A 16,111-nucleotide genomic window follows, 5' to 3' on the forward strand; every position below is an offset into this window, starting at 1 on the left:
ATGAGCAGAGAGTACAGTGTTTCTGAGCACGAGGAGGTCCAGGGCTGTTCCTTTCTGACCTGTGTTGTTTCCCTTCTCAGGAGCGCACCCAGAAGTTGGTGAGCTAACAGTTTCCGACATTACTCCTGAAAGCTTCAACCTTTCCTGGACAACCGCCCATGGGGACTTCGACGTCTTTACGATTGAAATTATTGATTCTAACAGGTTGCTGGAGCCCATGGAGCTCAACATCTCAGGCAACTCAAGGACTGCTCATATCTCGGGGCTTTCCCCCAGCACTGATTTTATTGTCTACCTCTATGGGATCTCTCATGATTTCCGCACACAGGCAATAAGTGCTGCAGCTACAACAGGTATACAAAACTACCTCAATGCTAACTCTCCTTTCTTCTAACTCTTCCTTACAGGTTGTGCCCCTTTCCCTGCCCTCAACTACCCCATCAGCCTACCCATTATCAAATCCTCTACCTCACTGTTTGAAACCTTCTAAGGAAGACCTGCTGGAGACATTTTGAACTGTGAATGTTAATCCACTACCCCATCCAGCGAAGTCAGTCTATCACATTATGATGCAATTTCATCAACACAATAGGTTTGCTCTTGTTTAAACATTCAGGCTGGGGCAACCTCTGCCACGGCAAAATACATTTCCCAAGAGCCAAGTGGGAGATGATGCATTGTGTTAGCCTTGTATCATGTGTTTGCGTCTGTCACCCACATACAGGAGACACTGTTCCTCTCAGATAAGCTGATTTCTAGATACAGCTTTTATCCTGATTCTTTAAATAGACTTCAGGCACATTTCCGTCTGTGGCGGCAGAATCCTATAAGGTAGATGCATTGCCTGAATTCAGCCTCAGAATTCAGGTTGCATTGGGTGAGAGATTGAAAGAGCTCATTTGTCTTGATGTTGGTGAAAGAAACAGGAAGGCATTTAGCTTCTTGGCACATTGCACATCTTCAGGTTTTACAGTTGGCAGTTTTTCTAGAAAAGATGGGGAAGTCAAACGTTCAATGTGCTCTAGGTAGTAAGAGTATGAAAGTGGAAGGAGAGGAGTAGACTACAGAAACAGAAGGTGCATTCTCATAGTAGGCAGATAATAGTTCATGTTGTGATCATTTAAGTTTTGCCTGCTCCTATGACAGTTTTTCCTAAGATCATGTCAATTTATCATAACAATGGATGAATGTGGCCCGTGACATTTAGCAGAATAGCAAATTTCAGTGATCAGATAATACAGAATTGCAGTTTCCAGCATCAGCGATGGGTTTACATGGGCAGGGCTGCCGGGGTAATGGCATGAACAACATTGAGAAACACAAAGCTAGATGATCTTTGTGACCCATGGCTCATGTGTATTCAGACTTCTATATTACTTTATTTTCTTGCTTTGGGTTTTAATGATTGCAATACATTTCCATTTGTTTTTCTTTCCATAGTAGAGGAACTTCTCCTTAGCAAACTCAGTGTATCAAATGCTACCTCAGACAGCATGTCACTGACGTGGGAAGCGCAGGACAATGCCTTTGACCATTTTATTCTAGAAGTCAGAAACTCTGACTTCCCTTTGGACTCCCTGGTGCACACAGTGCCAGGGGCCTCCCGGCGCTATGTAGTCACCAACCTCAAAGCTGCCACTAATTACACTGTCCAACTCCATGGTGTAATTGATGGGCAAGGTGGTCAGACCTTGACAGCACTGGCAACCACAGGTATTTCACCTTCCAGGTTTGCTTTTTGCTCTTCTTTCTTTTGCTGTCCACCGAACTGCTCTAAAACATGGCTCCAACTCATCGTCCTGCCTTTGGTAAATTGTAGGGAGATCACTATGAGGGGAAGCTGAAAATGCTGGGCTTGAGGGTGCTTGGAAAAAGATCTCAGACAATGGAAAAGGCTGAAGAAGTGCCCCCAGCATTAAGGGAGCCAGTAGTAAACCATGATTGGTTTCTTTATATATACACTTACTTGCAAGTTCTGTGTATATATAATTGACTTGCTCCAGAAGGTCAATGTTTTTCAGAGTATCTTTGCACTTGATCTGGTAAAAAGTTCTTGCTCATCCCATCCTCACATGCTTTGTTGTGGGTGGGAAGCCTTTGTGTCTTTATCAGCCTGGAGAGGCACCTGCATGCCACTTTTGTTCTTCATTCTTAAACCCAAATGTCTTCCATGACATTTGCGTCTCTTGTTGGAGTTTCATGCAGCATGCTAAATGACCAACCAGAACTGCATGGAGTGGTCTGATGTTCTGATGTTCTTCTCTGCCTGGTATTTTCATGTGTTCCCAGCAGAGAGCAGGGCTCAAGAAGCAGCTTCACCCTTTTGATGGTCAGTCCACCACTGTCACTTGCATTGCTGCCTTTGAGTCTCTATGACCTGTTTCACTGGATGTCAGAGCTTTTCCTGTGGTGGCGGTGATTCCAGGATGGCAGGAGATCACTAGGACTTGCCTTTTGCATGTAGTGTTCTTTGGAGTCTGGGTGTCTTGATGTTAACGTGCCTGACGGGATGTAAGCAGCATGTGAAGGAATGTGGCCATTTCAAGATGAGATTGGAAAGGACTGGTTTACCCTCTCTGACCTGCATGCAGGGCTGATGGCTCCATGCTTGGTTTCATGGGGTTTTACACCCAAGCCTGTTTGCTTTGGGGGTATTTTCTCATCTCCTCCCCTGTCTTCAGAAGTACCATGCTTACATGGTGACATCCTCACTGTCAGCCATGAAGGCATTGATGGTCACTGGTTGATAGCATGATGACAGCATGTGTCCTTAACTGGGGCCACTTGGATTCACCTGTTCCTAGTCAATCCCAGAGAAGAAGGTGGACTGTTTGAAAGTCTTGCAATGAGGGATGGGAGTAAAAGTTGGAACATCTCGCAGCAGTTCATGTTTTAGTTAAGAAAAGGATTTCATTCTGTCACTGTTCTCTCTGTCAGTGGGATACAGCTTTCTCACTTTTCTCCCAGCATGAATCACTTGCATCATTATTTTCCTGTATCTCACTGCATTTCCCAAGGTGTTCTTGGTTCATACTCGATTGGCAACAGGAAAAAGAGAAAATCAGCCCAGAGAGCAGACATGGGATTCTCTGACCCCTGACTGCTGGGTTGTGTTTGTGCTCTCTCTGGGCTTTAATGAATCTTTAATGATTTTATGCTGAATGGAATAGCTTTAAAACAGGATGGGCAAGGAGCTCTCCCCCTACTATAGCCTGAAGGCCAAGTTTGTCTCCTGGCAGGGGGAATATGTGATTCTGAACCTCCTATAGCAGACAAAGAGAGTCTTTGCTTCTTAAGGAAGTGCTCTGACCACTGAACAGTCAGGAAGGAGAGCAACAGCAGTGTGGTGGAGTTATTTTTGGTCAGTCTGTTAGATATTCTCTGATTGTGCCTAATCAGAGGATGAGGAACACCTTATCTGTGGAGTCCAGGGAGGTTTTGGCCTGAGATTAGTGCTGAGATAATAAGTTAGGATTAAAACTCCTCATAAACTTCAGGGTCCAAATAGAAAATGCATCTACAGCTCCAGGCAACAGAAATGCTAAACAGAAGCTGAACTGGGATTTCAAGATGTCTGGTTTGGACTCACCTAATTCCTGCCTGAATCCTACTTTATCTACTTTGGAATTGTTGTGGGTTTGTATTCCCATCAAATTCCCAATGTGAAGTTCCTGCAATTCCTATGGTTTTACCATTTTACCATAGGACCATATACTGCTGGTGCTTCTGTAAATCAGGCCCACATTTCATTAGGAAAATGGAGTTTATTTAAGAAAATGCAATGAAAAAAATCAAAGTCAGCACTAATTTCAGTGGCTTCTTTCCAAAACCTTACAAAACAGCTCTTGCAATGCTCCTTTTTTTAATTCTTCAACCACTGCAAAACAGAGCTGATACATTCAGCCTTAGCTTTAAGCTTCTATAGATCCCCAGTGCTATCCCCCAGCCCCGCGGAGTAACGCTGTGTCTTCACCTATGTTCCTTTCTCCTTCAGAGGCTGAGCCACAGCTGGGCACACTCACCCTCACAAACGTTACCCCCGACAGCTTCAACCTCTCATGGACCACGAGAGATGGGCCTTTTGCCAAGTTTGTTATACACATTAGAGATTCCTATGCAGCACATGAACCCCAGGAGCTCACGGTGTCAGGAGGTGCTCGCAGCGCTCACATCTCAGGCCTGCTAGATTACACTGGCTATGACATTAATATTAAGGGGACCACCAGTGCAGGTGTTCACACAGAGCCCCTCACTGCTTTTGTTATGACAGGTACCTGCTTAAAGGTTTGGAGTCTATTCATTGGCTCATAAAAATAGATATTCCAGCATGGATAAAAAGAAAGGCTCTCTACAGCACTGAATATCTTGTCCAGCAACAATGGTTTTGTTTGCAAACTTATGCAAGGATGGGTCAGACCAGTCATGTTGACCTTAAAAGAGATATCCAGTAGGAATACAAGTTTAAAGAGGTTTAAGAGCCTTCTGGAGTCATAGAACCATAGAATCATGGAATGGTTTGGGCTGGAAAGGACCTTAAGATCATCTAGTTCCAACCCCCTGCCATTTCTAATAACCTATTCCCATGTCTAATAATCTTGAATGCCTGAAGTTTGAGGGGGCAGTTTACCTAATAATGCAGCATTTGCATCTAAAGAATCCAGAGGGGTCTGGATTTTAGAACAGCTCCTGCCCTGTGATGTTATAGAATCACAGAATGCTTTGAGTTGGAAAGGACCTTCAGGTCATCCAGTTCCAACCCCCTGCCACAGGCAGGGATGCCTCACGCTAGGCTGTGTTGCCCAAGGCTCTGTTCAACCTGGGCTTGAACACTGCCAGGGATGGAGCATTCACAGCTTCCTTGAGCAGCCTGCGCCAGGGCCTCACCAACCTCACAGTAAAGAACTTCTTCCTTATCTCCAACCTGAACTTCCCCTGTTTCAGTTTGACCCCATCACCCCTAATCCTATCACTACAGTCCCTGATGAAGAGTCTCTCCCCAGCATCCTTGTCACCTCAATACACCCTTTATGTCTGAATATTTTGGTCAGATTTGAGTGGGATTGTCTGTACATTACATGCCTCCTAGATGACCAAATAAATGCCACAGAATTCATCTCCTATATGTATTATGTGGCCAGTATGTGCTACTAAGGCTTGTCACAGACACATGGATGGGACGCCCTAAATAGGATTAATGGAGAAACTGAGGCCTTATTCACCTCTCTTCACTAACATGCAGTGGAAACACCAGTTACAGCAGCTTTTCGTGGCTTCCTGTGAAAGGCAATATCCATGGTCATTTTCCTTAAGGCAAATGGTTGTTTTACACCAGCTCCAATCTGCTCCCTCCTGGCAGTCAGTCACATAGCCAGAAGTGAGCAACTACTTTCAACCCCCTGCTCTTTTGCTCCACCAGAGCCCAAATGCTTCCTTCCTGAAAATAAACCATGGACACTGGTATTTGGAGAGGAAGCTTCCCACAGCTAGGTAAACAGCAGAAGGATGTGCCAGCAGTTCACATAAATCTGCAGGGCTTAGTGTGTTGGTGTCACTCAACACCTATCCCAGGAAAGTAATTTCAGCTCACTATTTGTTTACCCACCCTCCCAAAGACCTAACCAAAATGTGAATCTTTGGGACTGCTTGATTAGAAGTAAGTAAGCTGCACAAATGACTCCAAATTGAGTAAATTTGAGCTGAATCTCTGGCACCCAAATGTGTAAACATCAAAACATAAGGACTTCCAAATTATAAAGCTTCAGGAGGGAATTTTCATACCAAGTTCTAACAGAGCATCGATTTCAGCTGTTATGAAATGTCAAAACCAAACCCAAAACCCTTTCCCAGAGAAAGTTCAGTGTTTAACCAACTGGTATTTTCTTAAGTGAGTGAGATGTGAATGATTGGAAGATGGGATGAGTTTAGCTCCTGCGCCAATGCATCAAGGTTTGATTAATAATGTAGAGAAATACTAGTAATGCCTTGGATTCAGGATCATGACCAGGGCTTAGCAGAACCAGTTGATCTTCCTATCTATCTGACTTGTCAGATTTTGAGTGAGCATTTGGCCTCTTTATTTAACTTTATGGGAAAGTTTTGAGGAGCTGATCCCCAGCTTTGACAAACGTCATGCTGATGGGAAACACAAGAACACAGCTCACTGGAATTTCTTGAAGTTGTCAACAATCCACACTAGCAGCTGCCTGTGAAGCTCTTTGGACACATTAGCTCTGTTCTGCCATCGTTAGCCCCTGCCCTTAGCCAGTGCAAACTGGCTTCTCTCCCATCCCCAGCAAAACCCAAAACATTTAGTGCTTGCACTGGCTATGACCCTGACTGATTAATGTCCTGCTTCTGGCAACTCTGACCCCTCCACCACTGAAATGAAAAGCTGGAGATATTCATGTGAAGTAGAGAGATAAAGAAGCAAAATACAGGAACCACAAATGCCAAAGTTGAGGCTTTGTCCCTAAAACACCAATGGTAGAGACAAGTGGAAGGAAATGACAGCTTTATGCATAGCATTTCTAAGCCAGTTTTGGTTATAACTGTCTTGCAGTGCATGTGTAACAGGAAAAATGGGCTAATACAGTGAGCTTGGAAGGAATTTCAGTAGAGCTTGTGAATTAATGGTGCCTAGTCACCCTTGATGAAAATTTAGCATCTAACTTCTGGAGGCTCCATTGAAAACCCTGGTCTTGTGGTCCTGGCTATGCACTTCTATTAAATCCATACTTGGGGGAAAATGTGATTTATGTTTGGTGAAATCTGTGACACTTTATAATTTGCAATGTTTTTCGCTTCTTTTTTTGTGTGTGTTTTTGCACCTTCCCTTCTTTCAGAGGCCATGCCCCAAGTGGAAAACCTCACTGTCTCTGATATTAACCCTTATGGGTTCACGGTGTCGTGGATGGCATCGGAGAATGCCTTTGACAACTTTCTAGTAGTCGTGGTGGATTCTGGCAAGCTGCTGGACCCACAGGAGTTCCTCCTTACGGGAGCCCAGCGGCAACTGAAGCTTAAAGGCCTTATAACTGGCATTGGCTATGAGGTTGTGCTTTATGGTTTTGCCAAGGGGCACCAAACAAAGCCCTTAAGCACTGTGGCTGTTACAGGTATTTTAATGCGAACAAATTGTTCTCTTCCACCCTTTTTTTCTTGCTTTTCTTCTCACACGGAAGATGTCTCATGCAATCCATTTGCAAAGCAAACCTTGGCTTTTGCATCCTTTTCTGCATCATGGCTACACTTAACTCCTTGTGATTGATAGGTTCACCAATGAAATTCCATTCCTTTTAACTCGATGTTTCCCTTTTCCCTTTACAAGGGATCCTGTAGAGGCGCATGAAATGGGTTGAGGGGTGAAAGTTTCTGCTGTGGTCATGCAGGTTCTTCTAACTGAAGTCTTTAAAGATAAAGGGCTGCATGTGGGAGCTCGTCTTGTTAATAGCTGTTGGGCACGTCAGCATTCTCCAACTTACAACCATCAGGACCTTCAGAAAGAGTCATGGGTTTCTTGCCCATGGCCTCCTTTCTACCACTCTCTGCGTGGGTTCCACCCAAAGACCATCAATGTGTGATCAGTGCCACCTTTAAGGTTGGCTGGCATCTCTCTCCAGAAGCTCATGTGTTCACCTTCATCACAGCTACTGTTTTCCAGCAGCATTTGAGCTTTCTTGAACAATCATAGCAGACCTATTCTCTAGCCCCATAACCATCCGGTCTCATCTGCATGACACTGTCTATGCAGTAGTAAAGCTGGGGTTTACCTCATTAGAGGTTCTTCTGTAGAAGAAAAAAGTGCTTTGGAGATGCTTTAAGACAGTAACGACTCCAGTAGCATTTCTCTAGGTAATGATGCTTGACCATACCGCGCTAAAGATATTTTGCAGGTAATGAATAACTTACAGCTCCTGGGATCCTCTTGAATGGGTTCTTTCATTAAAGACAGTCTTGCATTTGGATTTAAGCGTGTGGTTTAAGGGATATGAGTTTTATGATTCCCCTTGCTGCTTCGGCATTTGTTTAATATTGACGTAAAGGGTCCATCTGCTATGAAACATCACAGATGCCAGAAGTGCATGAAACAAGGGGTTTGCATGAAGTAAAAGACTCTTTGAAGTTGCTTCTGTATTGTCCTCCTAACAGAGAGAGATCTGACAACATTCAGGCATGCCTTCTATAACAAGAGCTTGGGTTTATTATACATGAAGGTTTCACAGAGGTAGCAAGGGAGAAACGCACCTGAAACTTACTATTAGCATGTGTAACTTTGCATGTCAGAGGCAAATGGTGCATGTCCATGCAGTGGGTTTGCTATTAGAGTGGAAGTTTGAATGAGCCTGCACACACTCACATGTATCTTCTTCAGTATGTGTGTAACTCTAACAGTCTTTTTACTTGGTTTTTTTTTTCAATAGCTGGCAGATTGTTTCCCTTTCTTTGAACTGTGGTTGGATTCTTGCAGTGTGCTACAGCCAGACCTTAAAGGTCTCTCATGAACTGATTAAAAAGTCATTTCTTTTCCCTACTGTTATCTTCTCCTTTTTTAGAAGCAGAACCCGAGGTCGACAACCTTCTGGTTTCAGATGCTACTCCAGATGGCTTCCGTCTGTCCTGGACTGCAGACGATGGGGTTTTCACCAGTTTTGTTCTCAAAATCAGGGATACCAAAAGGAAATCTGATCCACTGGAACTAATAGTACCAGGCCATGAGCGCACCCAGGATATAACAGGGCTGAAAGAGGGTACTGAATATGAGATTGAGCTCTATGGATTTAGCAGTGGACGACGTTCCCAACCCATAAATGCAGTAGCAACCACAGGTATTGTCTTTGCAGTAGGAAATATATAACAGGCTCATGCCTGTTTCTTTCAGCATCTCCTTTTCATGCCTGCTTGAGCTGTTACAAATTGTCTCCTGCATGTCCCTTATCCAAGTTACTGGTTCTGTGTGGTGTAGTTACCTGTAATCAGTCATCTCAGATTCCTTAGCTTCATCACTGTCTATTTAATGTGGTTTGATTTAATTACTTTTTAATATGGTTTGATTTAATGACTTTTACGATCTGGAATTAGGTAGCAGATTATAGCAATTAAAGCACAGGCTCTGAGGGACAGAAATATTGTCTCTGTATCAGCCTTTTTCTGTGACTCCTGACACTGATTACATATCAGCACTGCACAACACTTTACCTCCTTAGAAAAGAGGCATGACAAAACGAATGTACCAGAGCTATTGAGAAGTTTATTTATGGCTTGATCAGCAAAGGACTAAGCACCATTAACTTAGATCTTAACAGCAGCAACATGGGCTTGATAATCCAAAATCAACTTGAGTTTCTTGCAGAATCAAAGCTTTGAACTCCCTCAGCAGAAGTTGCTATGTATTCTCCTTCTCATCTGTCAGAAACCTTGGTGGGAATGAAGAAACATTGTAAACATAATTGTAAATGGCTTCTGTTTGAAGTTAGCCTAAGCCTATTTGTACTCCTGAAAAACCTCCACCAGAACAGAGCTTCATATTCTCAGTGTCACGGAGAAGGACATTTTTGCTTTTGTAATGAGAATATTTTCTTCTTCCTTTATTTTTCTATGAATATATGCAGATATTAGGCAAGTAAAAAGTTCTCGAGGCTTAGGTTGAATTCTTTAGCTTAATTATACAAAGAAAAGTTTCATACTTTGAAGCATTTCATTTTGGTACTTTTGAATGAAGCTTTTCTTTTTTTTTTGCCCACCAAAACATGGTTTCATTTGGAAACCTTTAAATCCAAAGCAAATGAAGCAATGACCCACGTTCACTCTCTTAAAAATGCTCATCTGCTGTAAAAACACAGTAATTTCAAGTCAACCTAGTTTCGTGCGGGGAATGAGAAGGGACCAGGTGAGTTCAGTGTGTGAGGAAGCCAAGAGAAATGCATAAAAGAGACATTTGCCCAGTTGCAGCAGTGTACTCCAGACAACAGTAACTCAGCGCTGAACAGCTTTTCCTGAAACACCATGGACTCATGATTCACTCTAATGTCTGTGGTGCCAGTTGTTAGCATGGAAAAGTGCATTTCTGACCATCTCTACTGATTGCCATCACATCCCTTGAATAAACAACAAGGGCATGTTTACCCTAACCCGGACATTTACATGAAGCAGAACATGCATCCATCACAAGCCCCTATTCTCCAGGCTCATGTGGGTTGTCTTGTAATGGAGAGGGATGTTTAAAGTCAGCTGCACTTGTTAGCAACATGCCCCCATTTTCACTGACTTCCAGAATATTTATGGTAAACCACTAAGAGTTCCCATTTTCCTCATGACAACATTCTTCACTTCTTTCAGGGAGATTTAGCACATGTCACCTACTGAAACCAATAGCCCAGAAGGTGTTTGTCAGATACAAATAGCCTGTGGATAATTGTTAATAGAGCTGGCGCCACAAAAATCCAGCTAAGTAATTCGAACTGCAGGTTACACCAGTTGGGAAGCTGGGCCACTGAGACATCTAACTAATTTCTGTTCTTAGGAGTGGATTATTACACAAACATATGTGTATTTATAGCATGTCCAGTCTGGTGGCAAAGAAATATTTCTGCTCCTGAAAGGTGTAGCTCACCCAGGCTTATATTCAGCCTTGCTTTGTTCTGGCCTGTGCACAAGTTACAAGGAATATATTAGTTAGAAAGTCTTTAGGTTTAGTAGAGGAGATGATAGTAAAACAACAGTTGGAACAAAGCTAGCAAATGGAGCAGCAAACCTAAACCAGACACTACCTGGAAATGAAGGCAGAAGAATGTAGATTGAAAATCCTTCTCTGTACTTACCACTCCAGCTTCTCCCTTTTTCCCCACCTGGGCATGTGCCCTTGTACACACAGATGTTGTCTTCAGGGATCAGGTCCAAGCAATCTTCCCACACCATCACAAGTAGTTCTTCCTCCATTGTTTACTTATATGTGAATACACATACAAGTGAAGAGCAGTTTCCCCCCAGGTCCTGGTAATGGCATTGTTAAAAGGTTAACTTCTTTGGGCTGATGACGGTACCCTACTCTGCATTTATCTGTTATTTTACCCTCATCGCTTCTGCTGTGGTCGAAGTCATCAGTTATAAAAACACTGTAGTGCAAGGCAGCACCATGCAGATCTGCAGTGTCCAATCAAGCTGGCTCAAGGGAGTTTGTCCACTGCTGCTTTCAGAGGGACAGTCAGTGTCTTTTGGAAATTCATCTGGATAATGTTTGTTAAGATGCAGTTCAGCCCCCACTGGGGACCCCAACCTGGCTATGTGCCACTTCGTGTCCTTGGTAGGAAATGTTGGTCTTATGCTGCTGCTTTCCTTTCTCCTAATCATGTTCTGCCACACCATGAAGTATTTTCCAGCTGAGAGGATCACCAAATACTTCACATGCTCTTTATACATGATAAAAGTCACCTGATGCTTCCTGTTGCCTAGGAGAAGAACACACTCCTGTAGCCTGTTAGGAATGGGAGAACAAGCTCCTGGAAAAAAATCCCCAAAGAATAGCAGCTACTCAGATTTCATGGGTGCTTCAGCAACCTCACAAGGAAGTTCTCTGTCTCTCATACAGCTCATGGGGAATGATGCTGGAGGGTAATGCCCATTACCTGTATCTGCCCAACAGATGAACTGGGGTTTTGTGAGTGACAAGACATGCTGGACATTTTTATGCCTGCTTAATTTTGGCTTTCAGGTACCTCCAGAAGATGGTTTCATTTGCTGCTTTTTAATTTCCCTGTGCTCAAAGGTACCACTCATGCATCTCTGGGACTCATTCCAGGACTGATGCTTGTTGTCATTGTCCGCTGTACTTCCTTTGCTAGGCTTGCTTCCTGGAAAGTACCTGCAGTTGTGGCACCTGGGGCTGTGGAACTCAAATAGTCAAGGCTTTTCTTACTACTGTTTGTTATACAGTTTACCTGCTGCAGAAAACAAGTGTTAAGCACAAAGAAGTGTGCACAGCAGAATCCAAGTGGGATGGGTTGGGTACTTTATTTGCTGGGAAAGGATGGAATTCTTCATGTCTATGAAAATTGAGTCCTGGCTCATCTCTTTGGTTTCCAGAGTCAACACTAGCACTTTTCACCAGTCACAAAGTGCACTTACGATGTGAAGCGAAATCCATGCGATATTCACTTCTCTCTCCTTCCCAGTTTCTCTTTATGCTCCTCTGTTTCCTTCAGACTGTGCCTAAATCAGTAGCAATTTCATGTGCTGTGTACTTTTACCAACCCCACCCTACTTTCTTAGTTATCTTTAATTCTTTCCTTTTTTTGGCTTTTCCATGAGAGCAAACCCTTCAAACTCAACTTGTCTCATGAGCTCCAGATGAATAATTTACATTTCTCTTGAGAGCTTCATTGTTTTTCCTTCCTTGCCTTTCACTTGATTTAGTGCCTTGCTGCTACAGCTTTGGGGACACATGGAACAACCAACCTTTTGACTTCTTGCCCACAGGCACATTCTTTCCAAGCTATTTCAAGCCCAGTCACTTTTTTTCTCCTCTTATCCCCTGCCCCTGCCCTCAACCTGTCTTCACTGCTCTTAATGTGGCTCGATATCCCCACTGTGCTTAATGGCCTACTGTGTGTGGGCTGTTGAATTTTTTTCATAACTAGTCAGGGTTGTTTTGGTTACAGTCAAAAGAGTGGATTGGAAGTGAGATGCCCAAGGTGAACTTTGAAGTGGCAGGGCTCTTTAGCATGTCCTTCCAGAAGCCCTTTCCATGCCTGTTTTATAGTAGCTGAATTCTGCTTTAAACTGGAACGTTTCACCTTAAGCGTTGGTTTGCATATTAAGGTTGGGTCATTTTGGCAAAACTTGGGCTTTGTTTACCCAGCTGGCTGATCTAATTTGGAGGGGCAATGTAGTGCTCAGCTTTATAAAAGGAGAGGCTGTGTTGTATGACAAAGAGCTGCAGTGGATCCACAAAGTGCCTTCCTCATGATGGTTGTACTTGGATGTCCTCTGGATGGATGTGCTTGAATGCACCTAAGAAAATCACGGTCTCAGATAGAGATTCCAAGAAGACAATCTTATCACTTCTAGTTTGAAGCCAGCAGAAGCTACAGCCAGTCAGTACTGGAGAGAACGGACCCTTGATGAACACCTGCACCTGAGTCCTGGTCTTTTTTAGGCATCATATAGTAGAAACCTTATGCTCAAGCAGAGATCTCTCTGCTGTTAAGGGCTGCCATTGCTGTGCGTCACAGACAGGGTTCTGAGACCCAACGGAATGTCTAAAAATCATTCAAGGAAACTGGGGTGGAAAAAATATAAGTACGATGACTCCTGAGTAATAGAAGTATATTCCTGTAAGTGTTCTTCCACACTCTTCTATCACACTGAAATCTCTGTTACTTCTAGGTACATGATATGTTGGCATATGTCTGGGGTATTTTTAAGCTATGCACTACTGTAATGTTACTGAAAAAGGAGAACTTAGACCACATGGATAGTTGCTGTCAATATGTGCTAAAACCATTAGCTGTTTGGTACTCCCTGCATTATTGTTGTTCAGGACCAAATGTTGATAGCATCAGCTCTTGGGATAGAAGGCTAAGACAAATCAGTGTTCCAGCACTAAGGACTGATAAGCAAATGATTTAACTTTTCTTTCTATGTGGTGTGTTTTTTCTCTCTTCTCCATTGACAGTTGTTGGATCTCCCAAGGGAATTTCTTTCTCTGACATCACGGAAAACTCTGCTACAGTCAGCTGGACACCCCCTCGCACCCGCGTGGAGAGCTACCGCATCTCCTATGTCCCTGTCACAGGAGGTGAGAACTTGGAGGAGGGACAGAGAGGGAAATGATAAAGGGAGAGCAGAAGGGGTTTCTTCTGTTGATATCCATCTCTCAGAGCAGCTCCAGACGATCTTAAATCCCCTTTTTCTTCAACATGCTGACCAGGACCATGGGTGTGCATGCACGGTCCCAATAGTCAACCTCTGTCTGAACATAGTCCCACATCCCATGGGCAAGCCTTTTAAGTCTGCTCGGAGCTAGATGTTGGGTGATCGTACCCCTAATAGGGCCCTGTTCACAAAACTCTCTACTGCTGCTGAGCCTCCTAAGTAAGGCTTTATTTCCAAATTGTCTCATTATTTTGCTCTCACTTTATGAGCTAAACATATCTGAAAAGATGGCCCTTGGAAATAATAATCGTGATCTATGATTATAATAGTTTTCCAAGGCAGTGATTTTTCTTAGTACTCCCCAATGTTGTTTCATTCCAGCCATTATATCGCTGTTTTAGTGTTCAGCTTAAAAAACTTCCTATACTTACACAGATTTTTAGCATAACTTAGGGACATCTCTGAAAGGAAATAGCTAAGGAGCAAACACTGCAGACATCAGGACCATAAAAGACTTGCTGTTGACTCAGACAAGAAAACACATAGGCCTTTAGACAATGCAGTATGTAAGCACACACATAACTAAATATACAGTGATACCACCACAAAGGAAAAGGAGCAATCCACAAGCATAATGTTAGGCACCTGTCCAAGTGCCTTCCTGGAATAAATTGAGAACATGAAACAAACACATATTGTGTTCTCACCCACATACGCAGCACCTCTTAAAATAACATATACTATATCTTGGTTTGAAATGAGGTGGGTGAAGAAGAAACCTCCAGCCCTTGCCAGAAACAAAGCAGATCTAAACTGCAACTCGTGTCCTCACAGGTGTAGGAACTTCCATGTACAAAGCGCTGTGTTTTCACCTTACATCTCATTTGTAAAATGAGATTTTTCTGAGCAGAAATGATGATTTTTCCTTACTGTTGGCATATACTAGGAATGAATCAAACCAATGTCTTAGAGGTAGGTGTTACGGCAGCAATATTTTTTCCTGAGGCTGCCCTTTGACATTGGTGGTTGTAGCCAAGTGGAGAAAATTCACCTCCTCCTGCACAAGTGCATCCATGTTGGTCATAAAGTCTTTAACTTGGAACACATCTTTCTAGCATTTACTGAAGTATTGTGTCACTAATCCCTTGGCATTTGGCTTCCTCCTAGGTACTCCAAATGTTGTTACGGTCGATGGAAGCAAGACAAGGACCAAGTTGGTGAAGTTAGTCCCAGGTGTAGACTACAATGTTAGTATCATCTCTGTGAAAGGCTTTGAAGAGAGTGAACCCATCTCTGGCATTCTGAAAACAGGTAATATATAAAGAGGAAACGGGAGGTTTTCAAATGCATTGTCTGTGCTGTAGGAAAGACTCAGAAACTGGAGCTGTAGACCCACTGAGATCCCATTTTTGCTGTCCGCACAAGCTGTAGGAAGATTTGTGGCCAGTCTTTCTTTGAGTCCAAAACCTCTAAGTTTCATCAGGCTCTCATTTGCTAACGGCTGAACCAACTTGCAGTGAGACATTCGTGTATTTACAGTCCTAATACATCAGAAAGAAAGAAACAGTTTAATTAACACCGTTTTACAGATGAGGTAGTGAAGGGCCAGCTCAGCTGAGCAGTTCAGACCGATTTTGTTGTGTACTCAAACTCCACATCTCCCAGGTTCTAGACTGTTCTAAGCATGAAAGCAGTCTTCCTCATCGTTTTTCTTCAATACAGCCTTAAATATCCCTGCAGGAAATGAGGGTCCACCACACTCCTGCTGACCACCTCCCACTGTCTCGTTCATTCATTCTTTTTTTGTGGGGGATAATAGATATTCAGAGAACTAAGGCAAGGAAGAAGATGCTGAGTATTGGAGAATATAGAATCATAGAATGGTTTAGGTTGGAAAGAACCTTAAGATCCTTAAGTTTCAACTCCCTGCCATGGGCAGGGACACCTCACACTAGCTAATGTCACCCAAGACTCCATTCACACTGGCCTTCAACACTGCCAGGGATGGAGCATTTATCACTTCTTTTGGGCAATCTGTTCCAGTGCCTCATCACCCTCACAGTAAATAACTTCTTCCTTATATCTACCCTGAACTTCCTCTATTTAAACCGATCACCCCCTATTATATCCCTTGATATAATGAAATCTGTAGCACATTCCAGCTGTTCTGGAGGCAGGTATCTATCCTAATTGAGGGAAAGCATAAACCTGTGTGCAAAATAGAGTCCCATGAGGAAGCAAA

General features: G+C 43.2%; 1 protein-coding gene across 5 annotated transcripts in view; it reads left to right on the forward strand.

The window, feature by feature from the left end:
* Positions 1-16,111, forward strand: part of TNC (tenascin C) — a 72,207-nt gene that overhangs the window by 45,584 nt on the left and 10,512 nt on the right. For 2 of the 5 annotated variants that reach the window (XM_062640333.1, XM_062640335.1), the window contains 4 exons: positions 81-353; positions 8,553-8,825; positions 13,670-13,792; positions 15,037-15,180. In XM_062640333.1, coding sequence (XP_062496317.1) covers positions 81-353; positions 8,553-8,825; positions 13,670-13,792; positions 15,037-15,180 — 813 coding nt within the window. Of the gene's footprint in view, positions 1-80; positions 354-1,443; positions 1,714-3,994; positions 4,271-6,842; positions 7,116-8,552; positions 8,826-13,669; positions 13,793-15,036; positions 15,181-16,111 lie in introns of all 5 variants that reach the window. The other 3 variants (XM_062640338.1, XM_062640336.1, XM_062640337.1) reach the window with 3 other exon arrangements.

Source organism: Pezoporus occidentalis, unplaced genomic scaffold, assembly GCF_034315485.1.
Source record: "Pezoporus occidentalis ecotype Australia unplaced genomic scaffold, CSIRO_AGI_Poc_V1 ctg64, whole genome shotgun sequence".
In the NCBI taxonomy this organism is placed as follows: Eukaryota; Metazoa; Chordata; class Aves; order Psittaciformes; family Psittacidae; genus Pezoporus; species Pezoporus occidentalis.